The sequence below is a fragment of the Maniola hyperantus genome, chromosome 3 (genome assembly GCF_902806685.2).
Source record: "Maniola hyperantus chromosome 3, iAphHyp1.2, whole genome shotgun sequence".
NCBI classification, from domain to species: Eukaryota; Metazoa; Arthropoda; class Insecta; order Lepidoptera; family Nymphalidae; genus Maniola; species Maniola hyperantus.
Window position 1 is genome coordinate 5,065,337 of NC_048538.1, and position 25,189 is coordinate 5,090,525.

General features: G+C 37.5%; 1 protein-coding gene and 2 long non-coding RNA genes across 3 annotated transcripts in view; 2 read left to right on the top strand and 1 right to left on the bottom strand.

Moving 5' to 3' along the window:
• The window catches only part of LOC117996590 (troponin C, isoallergen Bla g 6.0101-like), a 30,992-nt gene extending 15,567 nt beyond the window's left edge, over positions 1-15,425 (top strand). Inside the window, exon 7 of the mRNA XM_069509668.1 lies at positions 15,414-15,425. Coding sequence (XP_069365769.1) covers positions 15,414-15,418 — 5 coding nt within the window. The 3' untranslated portion in view covers positions 15,419-15,425. The remainder of the gene's footprint in view (positions 1-15,413) is intronic.
• The window catches only part of LOC138404751 (uncharacterized), a 622,276-nt gene that overhangs the window by 53,306 nt on the left and 543,781 nt on the right, over positions 1-25,189 (top strand). The window lies entirely within an intron of this gene.
• Positions 7,902-9,059, bottom strand: LOC138404746 (uncharacterized). The gene is made up of 2 exons (XR_011238549.1): positions 8,668-9,059; positions 7,902-8,559 (listed from the first exon to the last, which is right to left on the bottom strand). It is a non-coding gene; the product is annotated as an uncharacterized lncRNA (long non-coding RNA).

Genomic DNA, 25,189 nt, shown 5'->3' on the forward strand with positions numbered 1-25,189 from the left:
ATGCCCGGAAGCTAGCTGGCCTACTTCGGACTTTTTGGACACTTCCATAAATTTTAACAACAAAGAACTCGCGCCGTTATGCCTCGCAGAAATTTACGTATTTTGTGTGTATCTAAAGTACTTAGTTAACTGTCGCCAATTAATTATTATTAATCAAGCTTAGCAGAACAATTAGTTCGATTTTTTACCTAGTTTTATTGCCGATTTGCCATGGGAACAAACTACATAATGCCAAGGTACAGTGTATTATGTCCATATGCAGATTATTAGGAGTAAAAAGTAGAGGGTCTTACACACGAATCACGAATGTAACTGCAAGGCTTAATAACACGTAACCTAAATTCAACATCCAAATATTATTTATTTTATTTAGGTCAACTTATAGTCTTGTGAAAATAATATTTAGGTATGTCAAGACTATCAGTTTCAGAAAGTATACCTACTCAGAAGAGCCGGCAAGAAACTCTGTAGTTACCTACCTACACTATTCACGAGGCAACATATTACAATTAATGAAGCTAAATCAATGTAAACAGACGAGACTATTAGAGAGAGATCACTCTTTGAGTGTAGACTTTTAAGTGCCTAATTATTAGTCCGTCTTTACGATGAATGGCGGCATGTCGTAATTTGACAGTCCAAACTTTGTTTGTTCTACTATGTAATATCCCACATCGTTGCAGTAATTTAATATTAAAATTGCCAAGTCTGGAGCAACGCGTGTTTATTGAGGCTAACAATAACTAAGTAAAAAGAGCAAAAGGCTATTTTCAGCACACAATTTCAGCGCTATTTTATGATATACGGATTTTCACAGCACCTACACTGTAGTCAGTAGGACGTCCATCAAAACTGGACGGCTTCTATAAATTGCGTGAGCTAAAGAAGGCTTTTACTATCGCACTATACGACTACGATATTCTTCTATGCACAACATGCACTGAGTAATGAGACATCGAAACAAACTGCTTAAACGCGAAGCCTACATTGGCTCCCCAGGAACATTACCTAAAATCCTCGCCGACTGTGAAGTGATTCGCTAACTCACAGTTAACACTGAATGATGGCCAGCGAGCTAGTGGCCTGTTTGGATTCTGGAGTAATCTGACAGGGATTTGCACCATTGATTGGTCGTATGCACAACGGACAAGTAGGTTTAAGTTATAACTACGGAAAAGAAACTCAAGAATAAAGAAGAAGAAGGTATGACTACGATAGGGACGTTAAACCTTTATTTGGTGACGTGGGGTCTCGTAGCACTGTAGTCGTACAGTATGCAAATAGGTAATAGTTTATACCAATCATTATGTTTACGAATGAACTTTTTGTTTTGGCTGTACGGTCAGACGTGACCAAATCCTGCACTTTTGATTTGGTTATAAATGACGTGACATGACGTGATGATATCATTTGTTTCATTAGGTCCTGAATCGACATCTGTCAAATATTAGGTTAGGGGTGACGAGAAATTTAAGACACCTTGTCGTTTCATAGCCTTCCTAAATTTGATGTCTGCCAGTGTTAAGAGTTTCATAACTGTCGTGAACTGTAGCGTAGTCGTATCGATGACGTATCGTTGGCTCTAAGAGAACCTTGGTTTGCATGCCACGCGACACTGACGCTGATTTATAACGTTACACCATCGGGCTTTCGTCCCCTTCGCACATAAACTATTGCCGTTTAAAAATAATGAACTACTTATTTGAATAATTATGGCTCGAATGCGTCGAAAGTTTTGGGTTTTACGACTTTTTTATGTCGAAAAGTCTAGCTATTAAGGATTTTATTTTATTGTCGTGATTACATAGACCAAATAAAGTTTCTAATTTAAATTCATTCGTAAAATACTTAGTTTACAATCTGCGTAATAAAAAAATTCAGTACTAATATTCATACTAATATTATAACTTCTAACCTGTGTCTAACTGTCTACTAGCTTTTTACGGTCCATCCGCTTAACATATTTTGACAAAAGGTATAGAAATAACTTGCGACCCGGGGATAGACATAGGCTACTTTTAATCCCGGAAAATCATGGAGTTTCCACGGGATTTTCAAAGGCCCATAATTTTTTACCAAATACAGAGATTGACATGTTGAGATAGAATGAAATCCCGGAGACGGACATAATACGTTTTATCTCGGAAAATCAAAAGTTTTCACAGGATTTGTAAAAACCTAAATAGATAAAGTTGCGGGCATCATCTAAATTAATCATTTAAATAAAGTGAAAAACGGCCTGGCACTAAGAACTTGTAATTTTACGTGTAGGTAAGGTTTTCTTTATGCGTAGATCCCCAGTAAGAAAGATTTTCAGAAATTACACCGAGCGAAGTGGGTCTCGGATGAGCTTATAATACATATATTGTATAAGCACATAGATATTTACTATCTATCAATACTTCTGATAAAACTTTAACTGGATGATTTCTGTAAGTATATTTGATGTTTCTTTTGAAAATTATAATCGGAGGAAGCTTTACCTAATATCGATACAGAGTCTAAAACAGAAATACGTACCTACCTACTTATTTATTTTTCTCTCTTTATAAAGTTTCATTAGTTCAGTTTGTTAGTTTAAATGCTAAAATAGTGATAGGCAAAACTAAATTTCGAAAATTTTAATGGTCTTTTATTATATAAAGGACATTAAAATTTTCGAAATTTGGTTTAGATTTAACACATTTGCATTTTGTCGTAACTAAATTGGCTTTCAAAATTAATTTGATTTTAAATTACTTCCGTAAAAACTTTCCAAAACTTTTTGGAGTAGGTAAAAATATATCTCTAGGTATCTGTAATAGAGTAGCGCATACATAATACATAATTTTGTTTATTCAGTGAACCGTTAGGTCTTATCTCCTTTATACGTAATAGAATGTAATATTACACGCTTTGGTGGTTGCAAAACACTGAAACGCTGGTACGATACAGGTACGCTGGAAGAGGTGTGCCATACAAAAGACAGTGTTATTTTTTATGCCGATTCAAGCGTCCCACTCAACGCACTGGAAATTAGAATTGAATTGATACTTTGCGTCAAATGGTCTCTATGTTAACAGTAGGGCGATTGTCTAAAACCTGCATCAATCATTATTACGATCTCAATTGTTCTGATTGGCTGAATTTGTGCGATTCTTGTTGCCAGAATGCATTGTGGCCAATAGTGAGCGAGCATTTACCAATGAGAGATGATTGCGATCGTGACATTGTTGCTGTCAAACGACTGCGGTAGTGCCACAGATGTTTATCACAACATGACGCTCACTGGTGTCATCAGGCGATAAAAAGCCGAAAATCAAGCTTCTTCAAAAACAGTTCAGCAGTCGTAGATCCAGCGTACTTATTGTATAGGTCAGTGGTGCAAAAAGAAGAAAATTCTGTCACGTTCTATAATCAACAAATTGGCGTCTGCTGACCGTCTGGGGACGGAAAAGATTACTTAAGACGACTAGATTTTCCACTTATGTTAAGTGTGGACAAAGACACTCTCTGTTACTAGGTATTTACAAGATAGGTATTATTTACGAAAAAAATATTGAGAAACGGAAAGAGGTCATGAGTCCTCTTTTCACTTAATGGTCGGAGTTCTTTCTTGTGATAATGCAGTGGCTTGCCAGGTCAGGCATACGACTAAGTACCTTTTTAAGTACCTACCTTTTTTTTGAGGGGGAAATCTTCTTAAGATACCTAACCGGGTATGTGGGATTTCTATCCACTAAAACCCTCTCGCTCGGTGGCCCTCCTCAGCGCGTTATTGAGAGGCCGCGGGAACATGAGAGTAGTACCTAGGTAGGTACCTACTACTTCAACGCTTATTTTTATTATCAAAATGTTAACGATAATAGTATCGCAAGAGGTCCTTTAAAGTCCAATGTATAATGTCTTGTCATGCTCAACTGAATTAATCTTGTAATCCAGTTAAGACTTGATTAAGATTAATCATTTATTTCCATGATGACAATATTATCAAAAGAGCATCGGATCTAACTGCAAATTATGCAAATTTAATTGATCTATTCAATAGTTGTTGAAATTGATTTGAATCAATAAACGCAAGATTTATTGATATATTAAATGATGTTAATATGTTTTTAAATGTTCCTTTTTAAGAACGTTTTTCATATTAATATAACATTGAATTGAATTACAATTTACAACTAATTAGCATCCCCCCTTACGTGCGCTTATAAAACCTACCGTCCGCACACGCAAGGGAAAAACATCCGAAAACCGTGAATTTGTAAAAAAAATGTGTTCATGACAAATAATTTGTACATTTAACTTTAAAACATTAATAATCCAAGTGGGGTATCATATGAAAGGGCTTGTACATTCTAAAACAGATTTTTACTATGAATTATAAGTTTTTGATTTATCGTGCAAAATGTCGAAAAAAGACGACTGTAGTACGAAACCCTCTTTGCGCGACTCACACTTGGCCGGTTTTTAAATATTATTAAGATGGTGCTTGTTTTACAGAAAATCGTATGTAAATATATTATTTTATGACGCATTGAAATTATATGGGTAATGTTATTTGCGTAGGTAGGTATACCGTCGTAAAAGAAGGGTTTGTTTTCGTTATTATTATTAAATTTGCGTCCAGCCCCAAAGTTCATTAAAATCGTATAAGGCATAAAGTCCCTAACCACCCGTTTTAATTAAAATCTTCTCTTATTGTAAACACGCAATTTAGCTTGTGCCCGCGATTTCATCCAAATGGTTTTTTTACGTACAGTAGGTACACGGCGCTACCATTTCCTAAATTGATAACTAAACTACATATGTACCTACATAGTAACCACATCTTCGGTAAACTGGTGACCTTTAAACACCTAAATGGTGATACCTAATATAAATAGCCATAAGCCAACGTACGGTCTCATCTCAACATAGCGACAGTTCAAACCGCAGGATCCAAAAACTTAATATTTTTTTATGCATGCTCTTTTTATAACAAGATTTTGAGAAACACAAATGTGATCTAAAAACCGCAATTTAGGGGAAGTCTTGAAAAAAAGAAAAAAAAAGAAGTAACTTTAACAAAAGGATGTTTTAAAATCTCGTACAGACATTTTAAAATTTATATAATAAATTATGTATCCTTAGATGCCCATTTACCGCTATGAATACAGTTTTAAATGTAATGAAATAACAATGGTGCATAATAGAAAATAATGTTCGTAATAAATTGTCCATTGAAATACCTTACATTTAGAAGCGCTTAAATGGAAATTAAGTAAGTACACACAGTTTAATTAAAGCCGCCCACAAACACGAAAATTGTATGCAATTCTGTGAAAATGAGTTGCTGAAAACGTTATTAATTAAACTTTATATACTTAGGTACAAAAGGAAAAGCTGACTGACTGACTGATCTATCAACGCACAGCTTTAACCACTCGACAGATCGAGTTAAAATTTGGCATACAGATCGCAACTATGACGTAGGTATCCGCTAAGAAAGGATTTTTGAAAATTCAACCCTTAAGGGAATAAAATAGGGGTTTGAAATTTATATAGGTAGTCCACGCGGACGAAGTCGCTAGTCTCTACATAAATCTGTTTCGTTTCAACCACGTTTCAACACTGTCTTAACTTCCTAAGTCTGAGCAAAGTCATCATTATATATTTATTAATAGGATAAGTGATGACCACGACTTTATCCGCGTGAATTTAAGGCGAGTCACCGAGGCTAAGCGGAAAAAACTGGTTTGCTAGATCAAATGTTTTAGGTTCTTCTTCTCAATCGTTCACTCTTGACAGAGTGGTCGTGGCTATGAATTCTTCACTGCTGCTCGTGCGATCTCCCTCCAGCGACTTCTATTGGTGGCATTATGTGCACACACTAAGTATGTTTTAGGTATTTACTATTAAATAATGGCCTTGCTAAAAATATACAATATACCTAAAGACATTGTCTAAAGAATGTGCTACTTTGATACACAATAGCTTCCTACTTCACTCGATCAAATAAAATCTTGAAATAAGCCGAAATAAAAGTCTAAAACAAATTATTTAATACTAAAATTTCTGACTTGGCAAATCATTTTTATATGGAATATTTGTCTTTAAGTACTACAGCACGGCTAGCATGGGCCGAAGATAAAAATTATATCCCCCGATTTTATCCACTGCACAGGAGATAACATTAACTTCTCCACCCCTCAGAGCACGGCAACAGGGGAGAGGAGAAGTTTATCCCCGTCTGACATTTCACGGGGACTCGGGGGACTATTTATCCACCGTCTATAGCATGGGGCCAAATAAAAGAAGATAAACTGTCCTTTTTTGACATTTGAGAGGGATAATTTTATCATCGAGATTAGAGGTGGGTATAAGCTTATAGAACTTTAACTCAATTATTAAAAGATCAAAAAACATGTCTCGCGCTTTTTTTATTAGTTTGAAATAGAGAATTTAGAACGAAAATAACATGAGCACGTAATTAGTGATGGAAGTAATCCCTTTGAATTTCCCGACGCTGAGTTCCAGCACTTGTTTCGGATGGACAAATATTATGTGCTGTACTTATGCGAGCAGCTTAATGAAGCACTAAAGCCGATTAATTCGGTGGATGGATTCATAAAAGTAAGTAAGTACTTACCTATTACCTAAAACCATCTTGTGCAAACGAATAGGTACCTAATTTAAGTTACCTACTTAGGTAGGTAGTAGGTACCTACAAATAGGTATTCGCGGCTATTCTCTATTTATTCTACGTCCTCACATCTATAAGACTCTTGGCAGATGGTAGTTACCAGTGAGATACAAGTCAAGGTCATGGGATGACTATTGCCCGCGACTTCATCTGTGTGGATTTAGGTTTTGAAAATCCTGTGAGAACTATTTGATTTTCCAGAATAAAAAGTAGCCGGTGTCCATCCTCGGGATGTAAGCTAACTCTGTAGGTACTAAATTTCATCTAAATCGGTTAGACTGTTGGGCTGTGAAAAGCTAGCAGACAGACAGGCAGACACACTTTCGCATTTATAATATTAGTATGGATTATTGGAAATATAAAATAACACAATGACTCATTATAATAAAATCATTTATTTGAACAAAATAGGCAGGAGTCTAATTTAACAAAACAATTCTTAAATTAAAATACACACCTATATCATAGTTAAATACATAATGATACACAAACACAATAACACTTTACAAATTATAATGGTTCATCAGAAGTGTTTTGTAAGAGTAAATATGTTAGCCTATTATACTTTATAGACCATTTCAGTATATCCTCTTACTCTTAATTTATTATTATTGAAAATCATTAATGTATAAATTGTATATTTCAGAATTCCAATGGAACAACCAAAGGACAGACTAGAAAATGTAACAAATAAAGAAGTCTCACATATCTATGGATCAAACCAGACTGCTAACTGTTGCCCGACAGTAAAAGGGAAAAAGGGATGGAATAATAAATACATATTTGCATTAAAATATATTTCTTTAAGTACCTATTACCTAAAACCACCTTGTGCAAACCCATCCTTATATCTACTACTACTACTAGGGTTCTGTAGGGTACCAATGGGACCCTATTACAGTCTCAGCTCTCCATCTGTCTGTCTCCTGAAACGTAACAGGTTAAAGTTGAAATTTTGTACTTATTTCTATTGCTGCTATAACAAAAAATAAGTTTCTTCAAAAAATAATTTTGCTTTAAGTACTCTGTGTGATTGAGTAACAAACACAAACTTTTAGGCATAATATTAGGAATACCAATTAAAACAATGCTTATTTGGATGTACATTGTACACAAATCTCTGATGTTAACTTAACAGATCTAAAAGTAGTGCTATTATCCTTAAGAAAAGGAAGTAACAAGTTTAATGTTCAATCAAACCACACTGCCATAGAATAACTTCCTATATTCATAACTATTTACAAATTACAAAAATGTACATATCCTCTACTTACTTTTTATTTATTTATTGGCATTTATAGGAAAACCACTCGGGGCTATTGGTTTTATAAAGTACCCACTGTGTACAAAGTGGGTTAAACGACAGTCTCACCATAGTCCACCACCGACACTTCAAAGATTTCCTGCCATAAGATAAAAAACATTGGCTTGACATGCTTATAAAGAAATTAGGTTAGTTTAATAGCTCAAACCATACCAGCTTAACCAATTTTAAGTGATATTGAACTCTTCTCAGTGCAGTGTGCTGAACTGTTAGTTTTATCATCATCTCAAACAATAATGAAAATATTTTATGTTGATAAGATGTGTACCTAACTTACCTATTCCAATAGGTAGGTACCTAAAGTTATTTTGAGTTTGTTATACAAGACACACATTTAATAGAACTAAATTAATACACGCATCTCTCTGGCTGGCCCATTATGGAGTCTTCAGGTCCAATTCCTGTTGAGCATTTATGCCCAACAGTGATAATTAATATTGAACACTTATGTGCTCATATATGTGACCGACGGCACTATTGAGACTTTTCCCGGTGGTCCTACATCCCGAGCTGCCTCATCATACTTGTCAGTCAGTGGCCAGTGCCCTTCTTCAAGTACATATTTCCATGTCTGCAAATAAAACAACAATATATGCATTTCTTTGTCGCTAACAATATCAATATATTATCACTTCAATTTTGTGTACTGACTAACACAAATTGTCTTTGTGATACTTACTGTGATAGCTAGGAATTTCAACTATTCGATTATTTTTTAATTTGGATAATTCAAAAGTGGAGTTAGGTTAGGTAAACACAAACAATAACAATACTTACGTGCATAATCTTCTGTGAATGTTTTTTAAACTATTTTACGGCTCCGGCTTCTAGCTCTTTTAAAATAAAAAGCAGCCACAGACGAGTTACGAGTAACGAAAACGAGCAAAATCAAAAGCACAGATAAAAAATAATAACACTTTGACATTAACCGAGGACTAGTCTTTCCCCGCCTTATCACCGGGGATAATTATATCCAACCCTGTGCCCATGCTCGGAGAGTGGAAATAACTATCGGAGGGGATAAAATTTTTATCCTTTCCTCGGGGAGAAAATTTCCCGGCCCATGCTAGGCCTGCAGAGAACCTGCTAAATTTTGGTTTTCAACAGGACTTCTATAATTTATTAAATTCAAATTTAACGTTCGAAACACAGAATTTGAACGTTGCCAAGCGGTTTACTTCAAAGCCGCGCTGCCCGCCTCGGTGACTCGCCTTAAAAAATCCCGTGGGAACTCTCATTTTCTGGGACCCAAAGTAACCTATATCCTTTTTCAGAATGCAAGCTATTCTCCATTGTAACATCAAAATCGGTTAAACGGATGGGCCGTGAAAAGCCAGAAGACAGACAGACACTTTTGCATTTATAATATTAGTATTATACGCTAAAAAATTAGTATAGATTATTATCCTTCGATTATCTAGGTAGGTACGTCTTGCATTTCCTTTTATTTAGTGGCTCAAAGGATTTTATGTAAAAAAATGCTTATTCTGAGAATTTAATGTAGTGTACACGCGGCGGATTTAATTAAATTTAAGTTGGTAGATATGGCAAACTAGACCTCTAGGTCTAGTTTATGTTTTAGGCCATATTTATGTTTTTTTATTCCATAATTATGCTTTATTTTCCATAATAAAAACCTTACAATCCTTGCAAATTCAGTGTTTATCAATATTCTATATTTTCTCGGTATTCATTTCGTTGGTAACTTCTACACGATTGAATCCGCCCTAATCAGATAATAATGGATTTGCAAGCTTACCTATTCATGTAATATCACCCTAAGGCTCTTTACGCACTGCATCTAATCTCAATCCAATCCGAATCTGGGAATTCTTGATCCGAAGTACATACTACTAAAATGCGACAAGGCTCTTTTGGCGCGTGGTAAAAATCAGAACTACCGTTGCCGACAAGTGTCCCCTTTGTTCTTGTTTGAATTATACCTACTCTAAGATTTGAATAGTCCAAGCTTAGTTCTACAACAGCGCCCCCTGTCATTCAAGTGCCAAAAGAGCCTTGTCGTACTGTATTTGTATCAGGAGATGCACATTAAGTAGATCAGGATATCTCCAATTCGGAGCGTACTGCGTCCAATCCGAATAAGAGTGTCAAGAATTGTAACCAACATCCATCAAAACGGACGCAGTGCAAAATCGATCCGAGTTTTCTAGATCTGAATTTTCTCGGATTCGGATCAGATGCAGTGCGTAAAGACCCTAATCAGATAAAATCTTACCGTATTCTGTGTTGACGTCTGTGAAGCAATCGCGATATATTTCTGTAGGAAGTACACCCGAGCACAGTTTTAGCGATTACCAACACAGCTGATTACGCAGTTGCAGTATTGCAGGCCGTTATTACATAGATGACAATTTATGCAAGGACTGAATAAACAAAGTAGATTGCTCCTTTAATGTGCAAGTAATATTAAGTGCTTACCAATACCTACTACGAATATATGGTTGCCGCTTGTTCCACATCATGACCGTCCCATCGCTGGCTCACTACAGAGCACGGGTCTCTTCTCGGTATGAGAAGAGTTTGAATAGTTCACCACCTGGCCAGGGCAGATTGCCAGACTTCACACGCCTTTGAGAACATTATGTAGAACTCTCAAGCATGGAGGTTTCCTTACGATGTTTTTCTTCACCGTGAAAGCACTTAAATGATATTGAACTGCTTAAAACGCACATAACTTCGAAAAGTTATAGAGGTGCGTGCTCAGGATCAAACCCCCGACTTCTGATGAGGAGGTGGATGCCCTAACTGCTAGGCTATCACAGCTTTTTCTAGGTTATAATTACATACATTACATACTCATTGTTAGTCTTTTTTTAGCATTCTCACAACTCATGTCCGATATGTCTTTTTGACTAAACTCGTTAACAGGCTGAGGTCTATAGTGCGTACCTCGGCTTTTGTGGCTCTATACTTACAGTTAAAATGAGACAGACCTGTCTCATTTTGATAGTCAAAAACACTATATAGACCTCATATACAACTGCTATCCAAAGAACACACTTAGATTTTGCTCAAACTTGAATTAGAGTTACAATAAGACAAATTTGTCTCTGCCATAAATTTGTCTCGTTTCTGTCATACAAGCCTAAGGGCTAAGGAATCTGGATCATCTGCGACCAAAATGAAAAAAAAAGCAAATATTGTAATAATTGTATCATAGGATTTATGCAAAATAAAAATCATAATTTAGTGATATCGTTCTACAAAACATTTCCTTTAAAAAATTGGCAACCCTACTATTATTACTATATTATACTAACATTATTTCCAATTTTGGTAAAGACTGTAAAGACCTAATTATATTATGACATAGGTACGCGTTCGAGTTGCAAACGTTTCAAAATCAGAGACACTTTTGTGCCATAGGTCCTATTTACAATAGCCCACAGCCACTTTATAACATCACTAATTCAGTAATTTAAGTACCACGATGGTTCAACCCAACATTCAATAGAGAGATTGCATAGATTTTCGATTAGTAACCCCGTCTCTATTTTGGCATTGGTATAGTACGCGACATGTCGAGATGGCAATCGGGAAGGGAACGCCCCGCACAGCGACTCCCTGCGACTCGTTTGATGTCTGAAGATCTGCTAAAGCTACACTTTTCGATGCGAGGTCGCCATTCCAGTACTAGGTAGAAAAGCGTATATTATAATTAAATTTCTAAGTAATATCGTGTCGGTACGCTAATCGGCCCCTGTTTTGCCGGTAGAGTGGTAACTAGTCGCGATCAAATTCCTTCAGGTGCAGAAAATTCCTTAGAAAAAAAGTTAAAAGTTTATAATAATATGTCCCTGGTTGATGAACGGGTTGATGGTGTGTTTGATCAATTAAATACTAGGTAGGTATATATATAAAAAGGAAAAGCTGACTGACTGACTGACTGACTGACTGACTGACTGACTGACTGGCTGACTGAATGATCTACCAACACCTAAATGGGTAAGATAGGGGTTTGAAATTTGCGTAGTCTGCGCGGACGAAGTCGCGAGCATAAGATAGTTTTAAGTATAAAATGGCTAATTAGGAGTATTTCAGATTCGATAAGCTATTTTTACACGCACTGATTAAAATCTGTATATTCTAAGAATTCTTTTCCTCCTGTAGTTAACGATTATCATCAGGTGTTAAAGTTAACAACCGTAACGGACTGTATACCTACTCTACCGGTATGTACGGAAGGTAATGGTTTAGTGGAATTGAGAACTTAATATCTCAATCATCTTAGTTCTGGTGTAAAACTTAAGAGTTTAGATCATACATATAGTACGCGACAGAGCGAGATGGCAATCGAGGTATGAAACGTGGGGACTGTGGCGGTTGCCACAGATGCAACTAGATGGCGCTGTTCAATCGATAACATTTCATGACGTAGTCCCGAACAAATGTACCGCCGACAGTACTCGCACTAACGGAATTTTCTGCAATCTGGACTATATATAGAAGTTTCAGGATACAACCGGCGGCCCAGCTGGCGCTACCGAGCACAACCAACCGCTCGGTGGGAGATCTTCCTTTGGTACGGTCGAGCCTGCACACCGCTCCCGTACAGGACGCCCCGCACACCCGGACTTCAGCTGCGTTATCCCGCACCGGGTAGCACGGGGGCTGTGCGGGGGAGTGCAGGGCGTCCCCACCTCGATTGCTATCTCGACCTGTTGCGTACCTACTATGAAAATATGGCAATCGGGGAGAGAATTCCCCGCACTCCCGCACAACCTCCGCGCTAACCCGGTGCGGGTGGGCGCGGATGGCGTATGGGTGTGCGAGCCCCCCCTCGCCTCATACCTCGATTGCCATCTTAACCTTTCGCGGACTGTAGTGTATCCCCGAATGCTATAGCTATGAATTATATCACGCGCAATTATAATCATAATATCAATTATATCACAATTTATATACAGTCAGTCAGATATTAGGTATAGCACAATAAAGGTTCACACAGTATACTATGTAGTAGTTAATAATAACTATATAATAGAAATATTAAGTTATGCTGTAAACTTAAGTTGCTTATATATATGCATTTCTGTAGATACTATTGTTTTTAATATGCGAAAAATATTTTGATTTAAGTATATTTAACTATTTTTTACATTATGTTAGTATACCAATGTTATAATATAAGTGTAACGGGTACGTACGTAGCACGGAATAAGAAGAAGAAGAGAGACAGCAAATGAACTGTCGGATTGCTAAGCTGCTGTCGCGTTGCTGTCGCTACTGCAACATTTTACGTAATCATACCGCGGGTCTCTTTCCAGAATGAAGACAGTTTACGCTATAGCCCACCACGCTAATCAAGTGTGGATTGGCAGATATCACACGACTTTCAAAATAATTATTATGGAGAACTCTCAGGCAAGCAGCTTTCCTCACGATGTCTTCCTTCACCATTTAAACAAGTGATGTTCAATTGCTAAAAAAACGCACACTACTCCATGCTGAGATCTTATTCTCTAAACCCTTCTTGTTCTGAAAAGAGACCCGTCATCGGTAGTGAATCCGTGATGGGTTGAGATGACGATAATGAAAAAGAACGTTACGTAGATATAATTGCAATCAATATCAGCCTAGTGTAACAGTCCCTTAACAATCGAGTCTGATATCAATTCAGTTACATGGAATGAAAACAATTAAGATCAATATGGTCAGTTGTCAATGCGGAATGATCTTTATTATATTTTCAAAACAATTGAAAGGAAAAATATTTGACATAACGGAAGTTTACATGCTAACCTATCTGAAATACGTTGAATGTTTAGGTAGATCAAAATCACAGCAGTGTTTTACGGTTTAGAGTCACCGCAGACCACAAACTTTTTATCGGCCGATAGTTTGGTCGGTTTCTTAATCAGTATGAAGATGTAATCGTTATAATTTGCGCACTTACATACATCTTCATACTGATTAAGAAACCGACCAAACTATCGGCCGATAAAAAGTTTGTGGTCTGCGGGGACTCTTAGATACATTATTTTGTTTGCAGTAGGTAATGTGTATTTTGTAACCTTGCTTTATTTATAGGTACTTAATTGTTCCCATAAAGGTGATCACATACCTACGACTCGCACGGTTGTAAAGCTAAAGTGACAATGGGCAGGGCTCATAGCTGGAAAGACCGATAGACGATGGGGTGCCAAGGTGCTAAAATACCAAACTCTCGAGTACTTTCTCTATAATAATTCGAATCGATACAGGAGTAATTAGCGCTAACATAATTACGATCTGAATGTTTAGCGTGGAATGCAGCGCAGCTTCCGCGATTGCGACACTCTTTGATTGATTTAATTATATATTTCTCAGTACCTAGGTAGAATAGTTAGGGAGCTAATGGCAGAAAAATTGAAGTTATTAGCTCGTGTTCCAGAAGTTGTTATAGTACCAGTGAAAACCACTAATTACTTCTGGTATACAATAGCCGCCGAGTTATTAAGTAAATAAAAACGCAAATTTATTTAAATCATTTTCTCATGTCAGACAACTTTTCTACTTACTAGAATCTTTGAAAGAATTTAAAAAAAAAAATCACGTCGCCAGATATCATAAAACGTCGTTTGTTTTGGAAACCGGCGATGGAAATTATTTTTATTTATAAGACTAGCTGACCCTGCGAACTTCGTTCCGCCTAACAGTCGATTCAAATTTTTTAATTTTTTTTAAAATCCCCACGATTTAGGACTTCAGTACTTTGCAGCATCAGGATTGAGGAGTTAGGATCCGAAGTTCAATGATGTAGCCTATGCTTGGTACCTAAAATAATTTTGCATCATCCGCAGTTCCTGAAACATTATAGTTTAGGAGTGCTGTACCCTACATCATCAGGGTTGAGGAGTTGAGACTTGAAATCTGAGAATAAAGTCGTTGCTTGGTACCTACTATATGAATTCACTATGAACACTTCCTGAATCTTGATAACTCAGGCGGGCAGTAACCCTGCAGCATCAGGATTAAGGAGTTGAATCCAGAATTTTTTATGTGACCACCACGAAAACTTTTTTTGTTGATTTAAAAAAAAAATTGCAAATCGGTCCAGAAACCTCGAAAAAATCGATGTAGAAAAAAGAACCACCTCATTTTTGACAGTCGGTTAAAAACCGATTACCTTGAAATATTTACGGAACAATTTTTAAAATATCCCCTTTCTAACAAAAAAAGAATGAATGAAATCGGACTACGCGTTAATGAATTACACTCAGTATACATTTTAACTTTCATCCCCTCTCCTACGGGAACCATGCTGAATTTCGGGATAAAAAGTATCCTATATTCTTCCTCATAGTATGACCTCAAATCGTACCAAGTTTCATTGGAATCCATTCAGTAGTTTCAGCGTGATGCGCGGCCGTGATACAGACAGACAGACAGACAGACAGACAGATAGACAGACAGACAGACAAAAATGAAAAAAATTACAGTTTTGTGTTCAGTATCGATTATAGAGTGCCCTCGAAAAAAAAATTTCAAAAAATCTTCAATGTACAGAATTTGACCTGTTACAGTTTTATTATAAGTATATAAGTATTGATGATAATAGGGACAAGTAAATAATATAATAGGTAATAATATGTTAACCAAATACACATAAGTAAAAACATATTCAAGGACTCTAGATCTTTTTAATCTATGGCACTATTATCTTCCTAGTTAATATTTGATGTTACAATAAAAAGTTATACGCTTTTGCAACACTATCTAAGGCATTTTGACTATTTGGTATATCCCAATTTCAAGGATTTGGATGTCTGCCAAAATATAGTTTTTGTAGTAGCAAGTCAAATTAACATACCAGTCATGAACAACCATAATTTTGAACAGTTTTTATTTTTAAACTAATCAATTTTTGGGGCTTCACACCCGTAGAGTGCCAATGGGACCCTATCACTAAGCCTCCGCTGTCCAGCCGTCCGTGCGTCTGTCTGTCTGTCAGCGCGCTGTATCTCATGTAGAGATTTGAAAGGTAGAGAGTTAAAATTTTCTATTGCCATTATAACAACAAATAATAAAAAATTCAAAACAGCCGCCGTGAAAATTTAAAAATAAAAGTGTTATTTTTTGCACGGCGGTACGGAACCCTTCCTGTATAAGTCCAACTCGAACTTTACCGTTTTTTATTTTTAAATCTGCTTCACTTGATCATGCCATGTTATAGTTTGTCCTATTTACAGCCTTCAAAGCTATAGAGCTTGTTAGTAATGTGTAGTACCAATAACCAAGCTAATTAAAATATCCCGAAACCGCAACGATCTCTCTTACTATGTCTAAGCTTCAGCGAGCTAGAAATCAATTTAGCTCCGATTCAGATTCTAGTGTTGTCCCCTATACAATTTATATCAGATCAGAGATTACGTAAACATTAATAATTAGGTAGGTAGCTACACTACCTACTGTGTGTGTGTGCTGATTTGAATGCCTAGTAGGTAGGTAGGTACCTAATGATTGACGCTACTTCTATAGGGCTTATTTTTAACCGACTTCAAAAAAAGGAGGAGGTTCTCAATTCGTCGGAATCTTTTTTTTATTTATTTTTTATTTTTTATATTTTTTAATTATGTTCCCCGATTACTCGAAGACGCCTGGACCGATTTTGAAAATTCTTTTTTTGTTTGAAAGGGTATACTTCAAAGTTGGTCCCATTTAAATTTGGTGATGATCTGATGAACATCTTCGAAGATAAATACTGGAACTCCTCAACGGATAAGAGTAAATTGCTCGCGATCAGTGTAATAGCTTAGTAAACAGTAGATTTTTAACCAGTCATAGCATAATTCCATGGGACCACTCCCACACTTATTGTGAAATAAAATTTTTTTACAAAAAAAATAAAAACCGACTTCGATACACAAACACTAAAAATTGAAAAATAATTTAATTTATTACCGAATATATTATGTATACAAGAGTTAATATAGTTCCATAATAATATTTTTTGGGGTCGGTGCCAATGAGGTGCCATTGTGGAGTCTCATAAAAATATGATGTCTAGACGATTCGCGCAGCTAAAGCTAATTGGCACCGGCACCAAAAAGTATTGTTATGGAACTATATTAACTCTTGTATATTTATTTATGGTTGCGCCATAATCAAATTTCCAAAAATCCTTTCCTATTCACCTTTTATAATCCTTTACCTATATCGGCAACTTTGCAATCTACCGCGAGATGGCGCTACGCGTCTCAAATACAGAATTATTGCATATGGAAGAAGATCGCCCGCGCCCCGCGCAACCCGCAAGATGGAAGATGGAAGATGGCGATCGGAGACATCAAGTTGACATAGTGTGTGCACCGCTAGTTTAATTATTATCGAAAAATCCGCATTCTTGTCCAAACCGCTATAATAGACCAAATTTACCGTGAAATACGCGTGTGCCCAAATCTAAATAATTATAAATAGACTGTGTCCATCGTGAAATAATCGCCAAAGGTGTCTTGGAAGATTAAAGGCCAGCAAGGATATGTGAGAACGCCGCAGCTGTGATGTCAAGGTACGCCGATTTCCTTTTCTGATTCCCAAGTCCCTTACGCAGTCAAACCCACCAAACTACAGTCCACAAGCTCCCCTGTCGCATTGTCGCGAAGCCCTGTATCGAAAAGGGATACGGGCTTCGACTCCCCGCGCCGCCATTTTTGGTCCTTCGAGCCGGATGAACACGTAATTTTGTTAAAATATACGTAATTACCTATTATTAGTTATTAATTAACGTCCCGCTATATAAAATCTTATAACTTAAGCAAACAAATTATTTCGTTTATCCCGCGCTGCTTAAGAAATAGGGTTATAATTTTATAGGTCAATGTTTCATAGTTCATAATATACCTACCTCAAAAGTAGATAGGTAGGTACATATTATATTATTCGTGGTCAACCATTTGAAGTGCTTAGGTACTTATTTGAGTTGTTTATTACAATTTAGTTCGAAAATATTCTGTAGGTAACCGAAGTACCCACATACTTTAAATAAATTTACTCGATTCGAAATAATAAAATTATATACTTAGTCCGCGTAACTTTACTTCTTCCCGCTTAACTTGTATTGTACCTATTAATAACCTACTGTTTGATGATCATCATCATCATCATTAGGCACGATATTTACACATTAATATTCTCTCGATTTAACTATCGATTAATATTCGATTAAAATGCCGAAAAATGATAAATACGTAGATTCGGAAGACAATGCCGATGTGCAACTTATTTTATTGGAACAGCGACGCAATACCATATTTGCTTGTTTACAAGAAATTTACGATCTATCAAAAGACATAGCGAATAACCCGTCGCTGCGGGAGGATTTCCTCGATGCTAGCAGCAATATCGAAACATTGCGTTCCGAATTCAGCAAAATCGTTGACGATTACAATAATCGATTATTGTCGTTATATCCGAAAGCGACTCCGGAATTGAAGTGTTTAATTTCTTTCGAGCGCCTTTATGGCAGAATTAAACGTTTGGTTTCGCAATACGGCGAAGGTTCGAATAAGGTTGATAGCGAGGAGATGCGGCGACTTAAGCCATATCTGCCGCCGATTCAGCTAGTCTCTTTCGATGGAACTGACACAAAATCTTGGAGTCTCTTTTACGCTAATTTTAAAACTATCATACATGAGAACAAGTCTCTTACAGACGCCGAAAAACTATATTATCTGTTGGGTAAATTGTCCGGAAAGGCGAAATTAGCCTGCGCCGGCATTACGCCGTGCCCGGAAAATTATGAATTAATTTTCAAAACAATTGTTGATAAATTTGAGGATAAACGTTATTTAGCTACATCGTACTTAGATCAAATTTATAATATTAAGGCGATATCCACCGCAACTTCAAATAATCTTGAGAGTTTTTTAGATACGTTTGCCTCGTCCACCGCCGCTCTTCGAAATTTAAAGTTGGATGACCTCGCTGACTTTATATTTCTATACATTGCACAAAAGAAATTGGACTCTGAAACAGTTCGCCTATTCGAGTTGAATAAACGAGGTACGGAGATACCGTCGTATGACGATTTCATTTCTTTTCTCCGCGAGCATATTAAAGTATTACAACGCACGTCTGGAAAACCTGAAGTTCCGAAAAGCACAGAAAAGAAATCGGATACGGCATCGAAAGCTTCGATACCCTCCAAATCGACGCATACATACTTAAATACCGCGACTACGCCTACGCAACCTCTATGTTCGCTGTGTAACTCGCAACACGAACATTTGTACACATGTTCCGCCTTTCATAATATGCCAGTTAATGATCGTTTTAAATATGTTAAGGCGAATAATTTATGCGTGGGTTGCCTAGGAAACCATAGACTGTCTAGGTGCGGCTCGACCGCACGCTGCCGTCGGTGCGGCCTAGCTCACCATACCCTAATCCACTTTGATAGTAAATATTCCGCATCCGCAAATTCGGCAGATTCTGCACTCGCGAATTCTGTCTCCGCAAATTCCACTGTCGCTAACTCCGCACTCGAAAAATCCGCACCAGCGGATTCCGCACTTGTTGACTCCACACTCGTTAATTCCGCACTCGCAAATTCCGCACTTGTTAATTCCGCATTCGCTAACTCCGCACTCGTTAATCCTGCACTCGTTAATTCAACACTCGCAAATTCCGCACTCGTTAATTCCGCACTCGCAAATTCCGCACTAGTGAATTCCGCACTCGCAGATTCCGCGTCCGGTGACAGTGCGCCTCGACTGGCGCCAGCTGCAGCCGTGCGCATCGCCGCTACGACTAGTTCGCCTGTTATTAGTAATAAGAACAAGTCGAAACCCGCAATCACGCCCGCGCACTCCAATGATGTCACGCTATGTTCCCTATCAAATTGCAATGTTTCCCGTGCACCTACTACGGTATTGCTCGCTACCGCACGCGTTGTTGTCTTTGATTCGCAAGGGAAGGAGCATAGGGTGCGCGCATTATTGGACAGTGCCTCACAAAGTAACTTTGCCAGTCGGAATCTATGCCAGCGTTTAGGTTTAGATTTAAATGAAAACCCCACGTGTTCTGTAGTCGAGGGGATTGGGGGTACTACTAAACCAATAAAGGGTTCGGTACCCATAAAATTCTTTTCTAGGTTCGATCTTAGTGTTTGCTTCGACATGGATTCGCTCGTTGTAGACAAGATTACAGAATGCTTGCCCACTGTGTCGGTAGATATTTCGGCTTTAATAAATTTCAATAATTTACCTTTAGCTGACGACACATATTTTAACTCGGGAGACATTGATTTGTTGATAGGAGCTTCAATCTTTCCTCATCTTCTACTGTCTCGCAAGGTTCAAGGTCAGTCTGAATGTCTTTCGCCGATAGCTTTAGAAACAGTTCTAGGCTACGTCATCGTCGGTTCTGCCCCTGCTCGGGTTAATAGTTTCGAGTCAGTTTGTTATTGTTGTACCGCATATCCGCTAGTTGCTGTTGTGCGTAAATTCCGGCAGATAGACGAAATGAACGCTCCGCAACCACTAAGTCCAGATGACAAGGCGTCTAAAGAGTCCTATAATAGCACGACAACTCGCGAGGCAGACGGACGATATGAAGTCGCACTCCCATTTGAGGAGGACGTTATGTCGCTAGGGGATTCCTTTCAGAAGGCGAAATCCCTCTTCTTTTGCCTAGAGTTCGAAATGTTAGCCTCACCTCAGCTAAAGGAGGCCAACGACAGCGTCATGGTCAAGTATTTGGACAAGAGCTACATCTCGCTTGCACCACTAGATACGGTGACAACGCAGAATTTGCCCTCGTGTGCGATTTCTCACCACGGGGTAAGAAAAGATAAAGTGACCTCTAAATTGCGGATTGTACTGGACACTAGCTCTAAAATGACTCCGCAAGTTTCCCTCAATGATATTCTGCATGCTGACCAGAATCTGCAAGGGAACTTATTTCACATTTTCGTTCATTTTCGTTTATACCGCATCGCTCTTGCCGCTGACATTCGTCAAATATTTCTTAGTATTGGGATTCGGCCATGTGACCGCAGATTCCAATTCAACCGCATAAATATTGATCACCTGCTTTGGTTTTGTAGTCCTCAACGGATCCTATCAGATCCAAATCTTTGGCCTGTTACCGCTTTCAATTTTTCCACGGTGGCACAGCCCCCAGAGGAAATGAAACATGTTCTTCTCGCTGCTGACGACAGTGAAGCGAACTTAATAATTTCACTCGTAGATCGCTTCTCGACGTGGTCGAAACTCCTACGCTGCGTAGTTTTCATCTGCCGCTTTGCAAAACTCCTACCATTACGTAGTGCTATAGTTGCGTCAGATTTAGATTACGCTAAAGGCTTAATATTGCGTCAAAGGAATTGGATTCAATCCGGTCGCAATTTTATTCGGAACTGGGTACATAAACGCCTTCCCTATTTTCGAGTTAATGCTAAACCGAATTTTTCGGAAATGGCAGACCACCGCTCCTGTCGAGTCGCGCAAGTAACTAAACCCTTTGTCCATACGGGCACTGATTACGCAAGCCCTTTTAAAGTCACTACCCCTCGTGGTCATGGAATTCGTTCGACGAAGGCACACGTGTGTATTTTCGTGTGCTTGACTACCCGCGCTGTGCACATAGAGGTTGCTGGCGATTTAAGCACAGCTAGCTTTCTTGGAGCCTTTAAACGTTTTCTTTCGCGAAGGGTTCCAATTTCTCGTGTGCAATCTAACCCAGTCGCGAAAGGTGACGTCGTAATACTTATAGTCGATAACGCACCACCACTTCACTGGCCGTTAGGGCTGATCGAGGAAGTCTTCCCGGGTTCTAACGGCGTTATTCGCGTTGTCCGCGTTCGTACTGCTACGGGTTCTTATTTGCGTCCTGTAGTACGTATTTGTCCTTTACCTAAAGATTAGTTAGTATATTATAGTCGCTTAGGTTAGGATTCGCTTTAGTTAAGTTGTATATAGTTTTCAAATAGGTTCGTAATTAAAATTTCATTATCTGTTCTCAATTCGTAAATTTCGCGTTATAATTTTGAAGGCAATGCTTCAAGCCGCGGGGAATGGTTGCGCCATAATCAAATTTCCAAAAATCCTTTCCTATTCACCTTTTATAATCCTTTACCTATATCGGCAACTTTGCAATCTACCGCGAGATGGCGCTACGCGTCTCAAATACAGAATTATTGCATATGGAAGAAGATCGCCCGCGCAACCCGCAAGATGGAAGATGGAAGATGGCGATCGGAGACATCAAGTTGACATAGTGTGTGCACCGCTAGTTTAATTATTATCGAAAAATCCGCATTCTTGTCCAAACCGCTATAATAGACCAAATTTACCGTGAAATACGCGTGTGCCCAAATCTAAATAATTATAAATAGACTGTGTCCATCGTGAAATAATCGCCAAAGGTGTCTTGGAAGATTAAAGGCCAGCAAGGATATGTGAGAACGCCGCAGCTGTGATGTCAAGGTACGCCGATTTCCTTTTCTGATTCCCAAGTCCCTTACGCAGTCAAACCCACCAAACTACAGTCCACAAGCTCCCCTGTCGCATTGTCGCGAAGCCCTGTATCGAAAAGGGATACGGGCTTCGACTCCCCGCGCCGCCAATTTATTTTTCAATTTTTAGTGTTTGTGTATCGAAGTCGGTTTTTATTTTTTTTGTAAAAATTTTAACTGATAGAGTATATAGGTAAAACACAGTTTTTACTAATAATATTAGGTACCTACTGTATAATCATTAGAAATATTAGTACCTACTCACAAAATCATTGTTTAAAGTATAAATCTTATAATATGTAAGCGTTTGTTTTATAACAATTTTGTTTCATTTCATTCTTCTTATCAGTCTTTAGATACCTACATAAAGCTTCATGATGTAGCAACCTCTGTTCAAAGTTATGAGAACAGACACCAGCCAAACTGCGATATTTTAATTATTTAGATTTAACGGAAAATTAAAGAATCAATCTATAGTCATAAATTGCGCATGATCAGGAACACTGAATATTATCTTAAAATATTATCATTCTTAGGAAGAAAATCAGTAGGCAAACTTTTGAGAAAGTCCTAATCATAACATCAAAGCCGCAAGATAAATAAAGAACAGCATTCGATTCGTGAGAACCCGAAGGCTATTCTCGATAATGGTAGGTATATTTTAAGTTCTTTTTTACTGGTTTATATTATTAGGTAGGTACAAAATAAAGTGGAATATTTTGTAATATCCATTTTGCTCAAATTATTCACTTCGAAGTGTAGTTACTAAAAGCTATTTTTTTCTTGATAATGTATTAATTTCTATCATCAGAATCATCAGGTAATAGTAGGTAGGTATTATTTTTGTAAATGAATAAAGGACATCATAAAATATCGATTCCATACAGAATAATATGATAAACCAGGAAGTACCGATTTCCAGAATCAGCATAGCTTAAGGGCACGCTCCTATTATAAATTAGGTAGGTACTTCTCTCTGTATATATGAAGGAAAAATGTTTGGCTGTGGCTGCGTGATCTAGGTTAAAGGTGAGCTAACTCTGTGTCAATTTCCACTGAAACTAATTGATGTAGCGGTGCGGATAAGATGTGCTATGAAAATGTGCTTTGCACGAGGTAGCTCTGCTAAAAAGAAGCACAACAGCACAACGCAAGCTAAGGTACTGTCATTAGTTGGTGATCCATATTTCCCATAGCTACATCACTCGCGCACCCCTAGCTTCAACTAAGTAGTACTAAAAATCGTAGCTTTGTTCAACCTCTTTCCATCAGAGCTAAGCACATCTCTATTAGAAAGGCAGCCTTATTTACCACAAAACACTCACTTTCAAGAATTATCTCTCTTTAGAATATATCATAATGGAATTTTTAAATTATACCTTGTTGACGTTAAATTTGTTCCGCGACTACGAAATCATAGGTTACGCATAGGAATAGGGTAGATAAAATATTTGCTTGACTTGTGCTAGATAAGAATTATTAGTATGGAACTGGATTAGGGCACTTGTCAGACAGTATCAAGTTATAATTTTACGTAACGCCAACAACTAATTGGTTTACTTAATCATTAACTATACTACGCGCGTCTAAACTCTAAAGTTATGTCGTAGCGGCTTTTGTAGCAGTGCGTAGGTATATGTACCTACTTAATTAAGTACCTATACTTTAGTTTATACAAGTAAAAGATTAAATACCTATTTTATTTATTTTAAACTCTCTAAGAAAACGTTGCATGTTCCTGTTTTACTTTTATGTGTCTGCTAGTGCGTGAACTTTGCCAAAACTTTCTAAAACAATAAAATTATAATTAGTTTGATTTGCTTAATACCTATAGGTACTAATAAAAATCGTGTGGGAACTTTTTTATTTCCAAGGATAAAAGTATACCTACCCGTCTCCAGGATGCAAGCTATCTCTGTGCCAAGAAGACGAAGTTCATCCACGTGGATTAAGGTTTATTATAAAATCCCGTGGAAATTATTTGATTTTCAGGGATAAATAGTAGCTTATATCTTTCCCTGGAATACAATCTATCTTTAAATCAAATTTCGTGTTCGGTTCAACGGATAGGCTGTGAAAAGGTACCAGACAGATAGACACACACAGACACACTTTCGCATTTATAATATTACTAGCTGTACCCGCGATTTCGTCCGCGTGAACTATACAAATTTATAACCCCTGTTTTACCCCTTCAGAGATTTAATTTTTAAAAATCCTTTCTTAGCAAAGGTTTACGTCATAATAGCTATCTGCATGCCAAATTTCAGCCCAATCCGTCCAGTGGTTTGAGCTGGGCGTTGATAGACCAGTCAGTCAGTCAGTCAGTTTTTTCTTTTATTTCTTTTCTAGCTATTTCTTTTATATGGATTATAAAAAGTAATGTATTTTACTAGTCTAGTATTTAGTCGTACAGCTTTACAGAACTTAAATTGCTCAAAGCACACCAATCAGTATAACCAATCATTAAAAGGTGGCTTTAAAGTCAACGTAATAGTTAGGAAAGTAAATGCAAATCAGTGCAATGCTGCTTATTTGGCTTTAGATTGCACAGAACAAGTGTGATAATAGAAAGTACACTGCACTAAACATTATCTGGCAATTTAAAGCTATAAAGTGGAGCTTAAAGCTGTTACAATATTATTATGAGCTATGTGGACAAAATTGTTCGTGTGAAATTATGTTGTATAGCTACAATTTTATGATGTCAAGTTTTAATGAAATATAAAATGAGGTATCCACA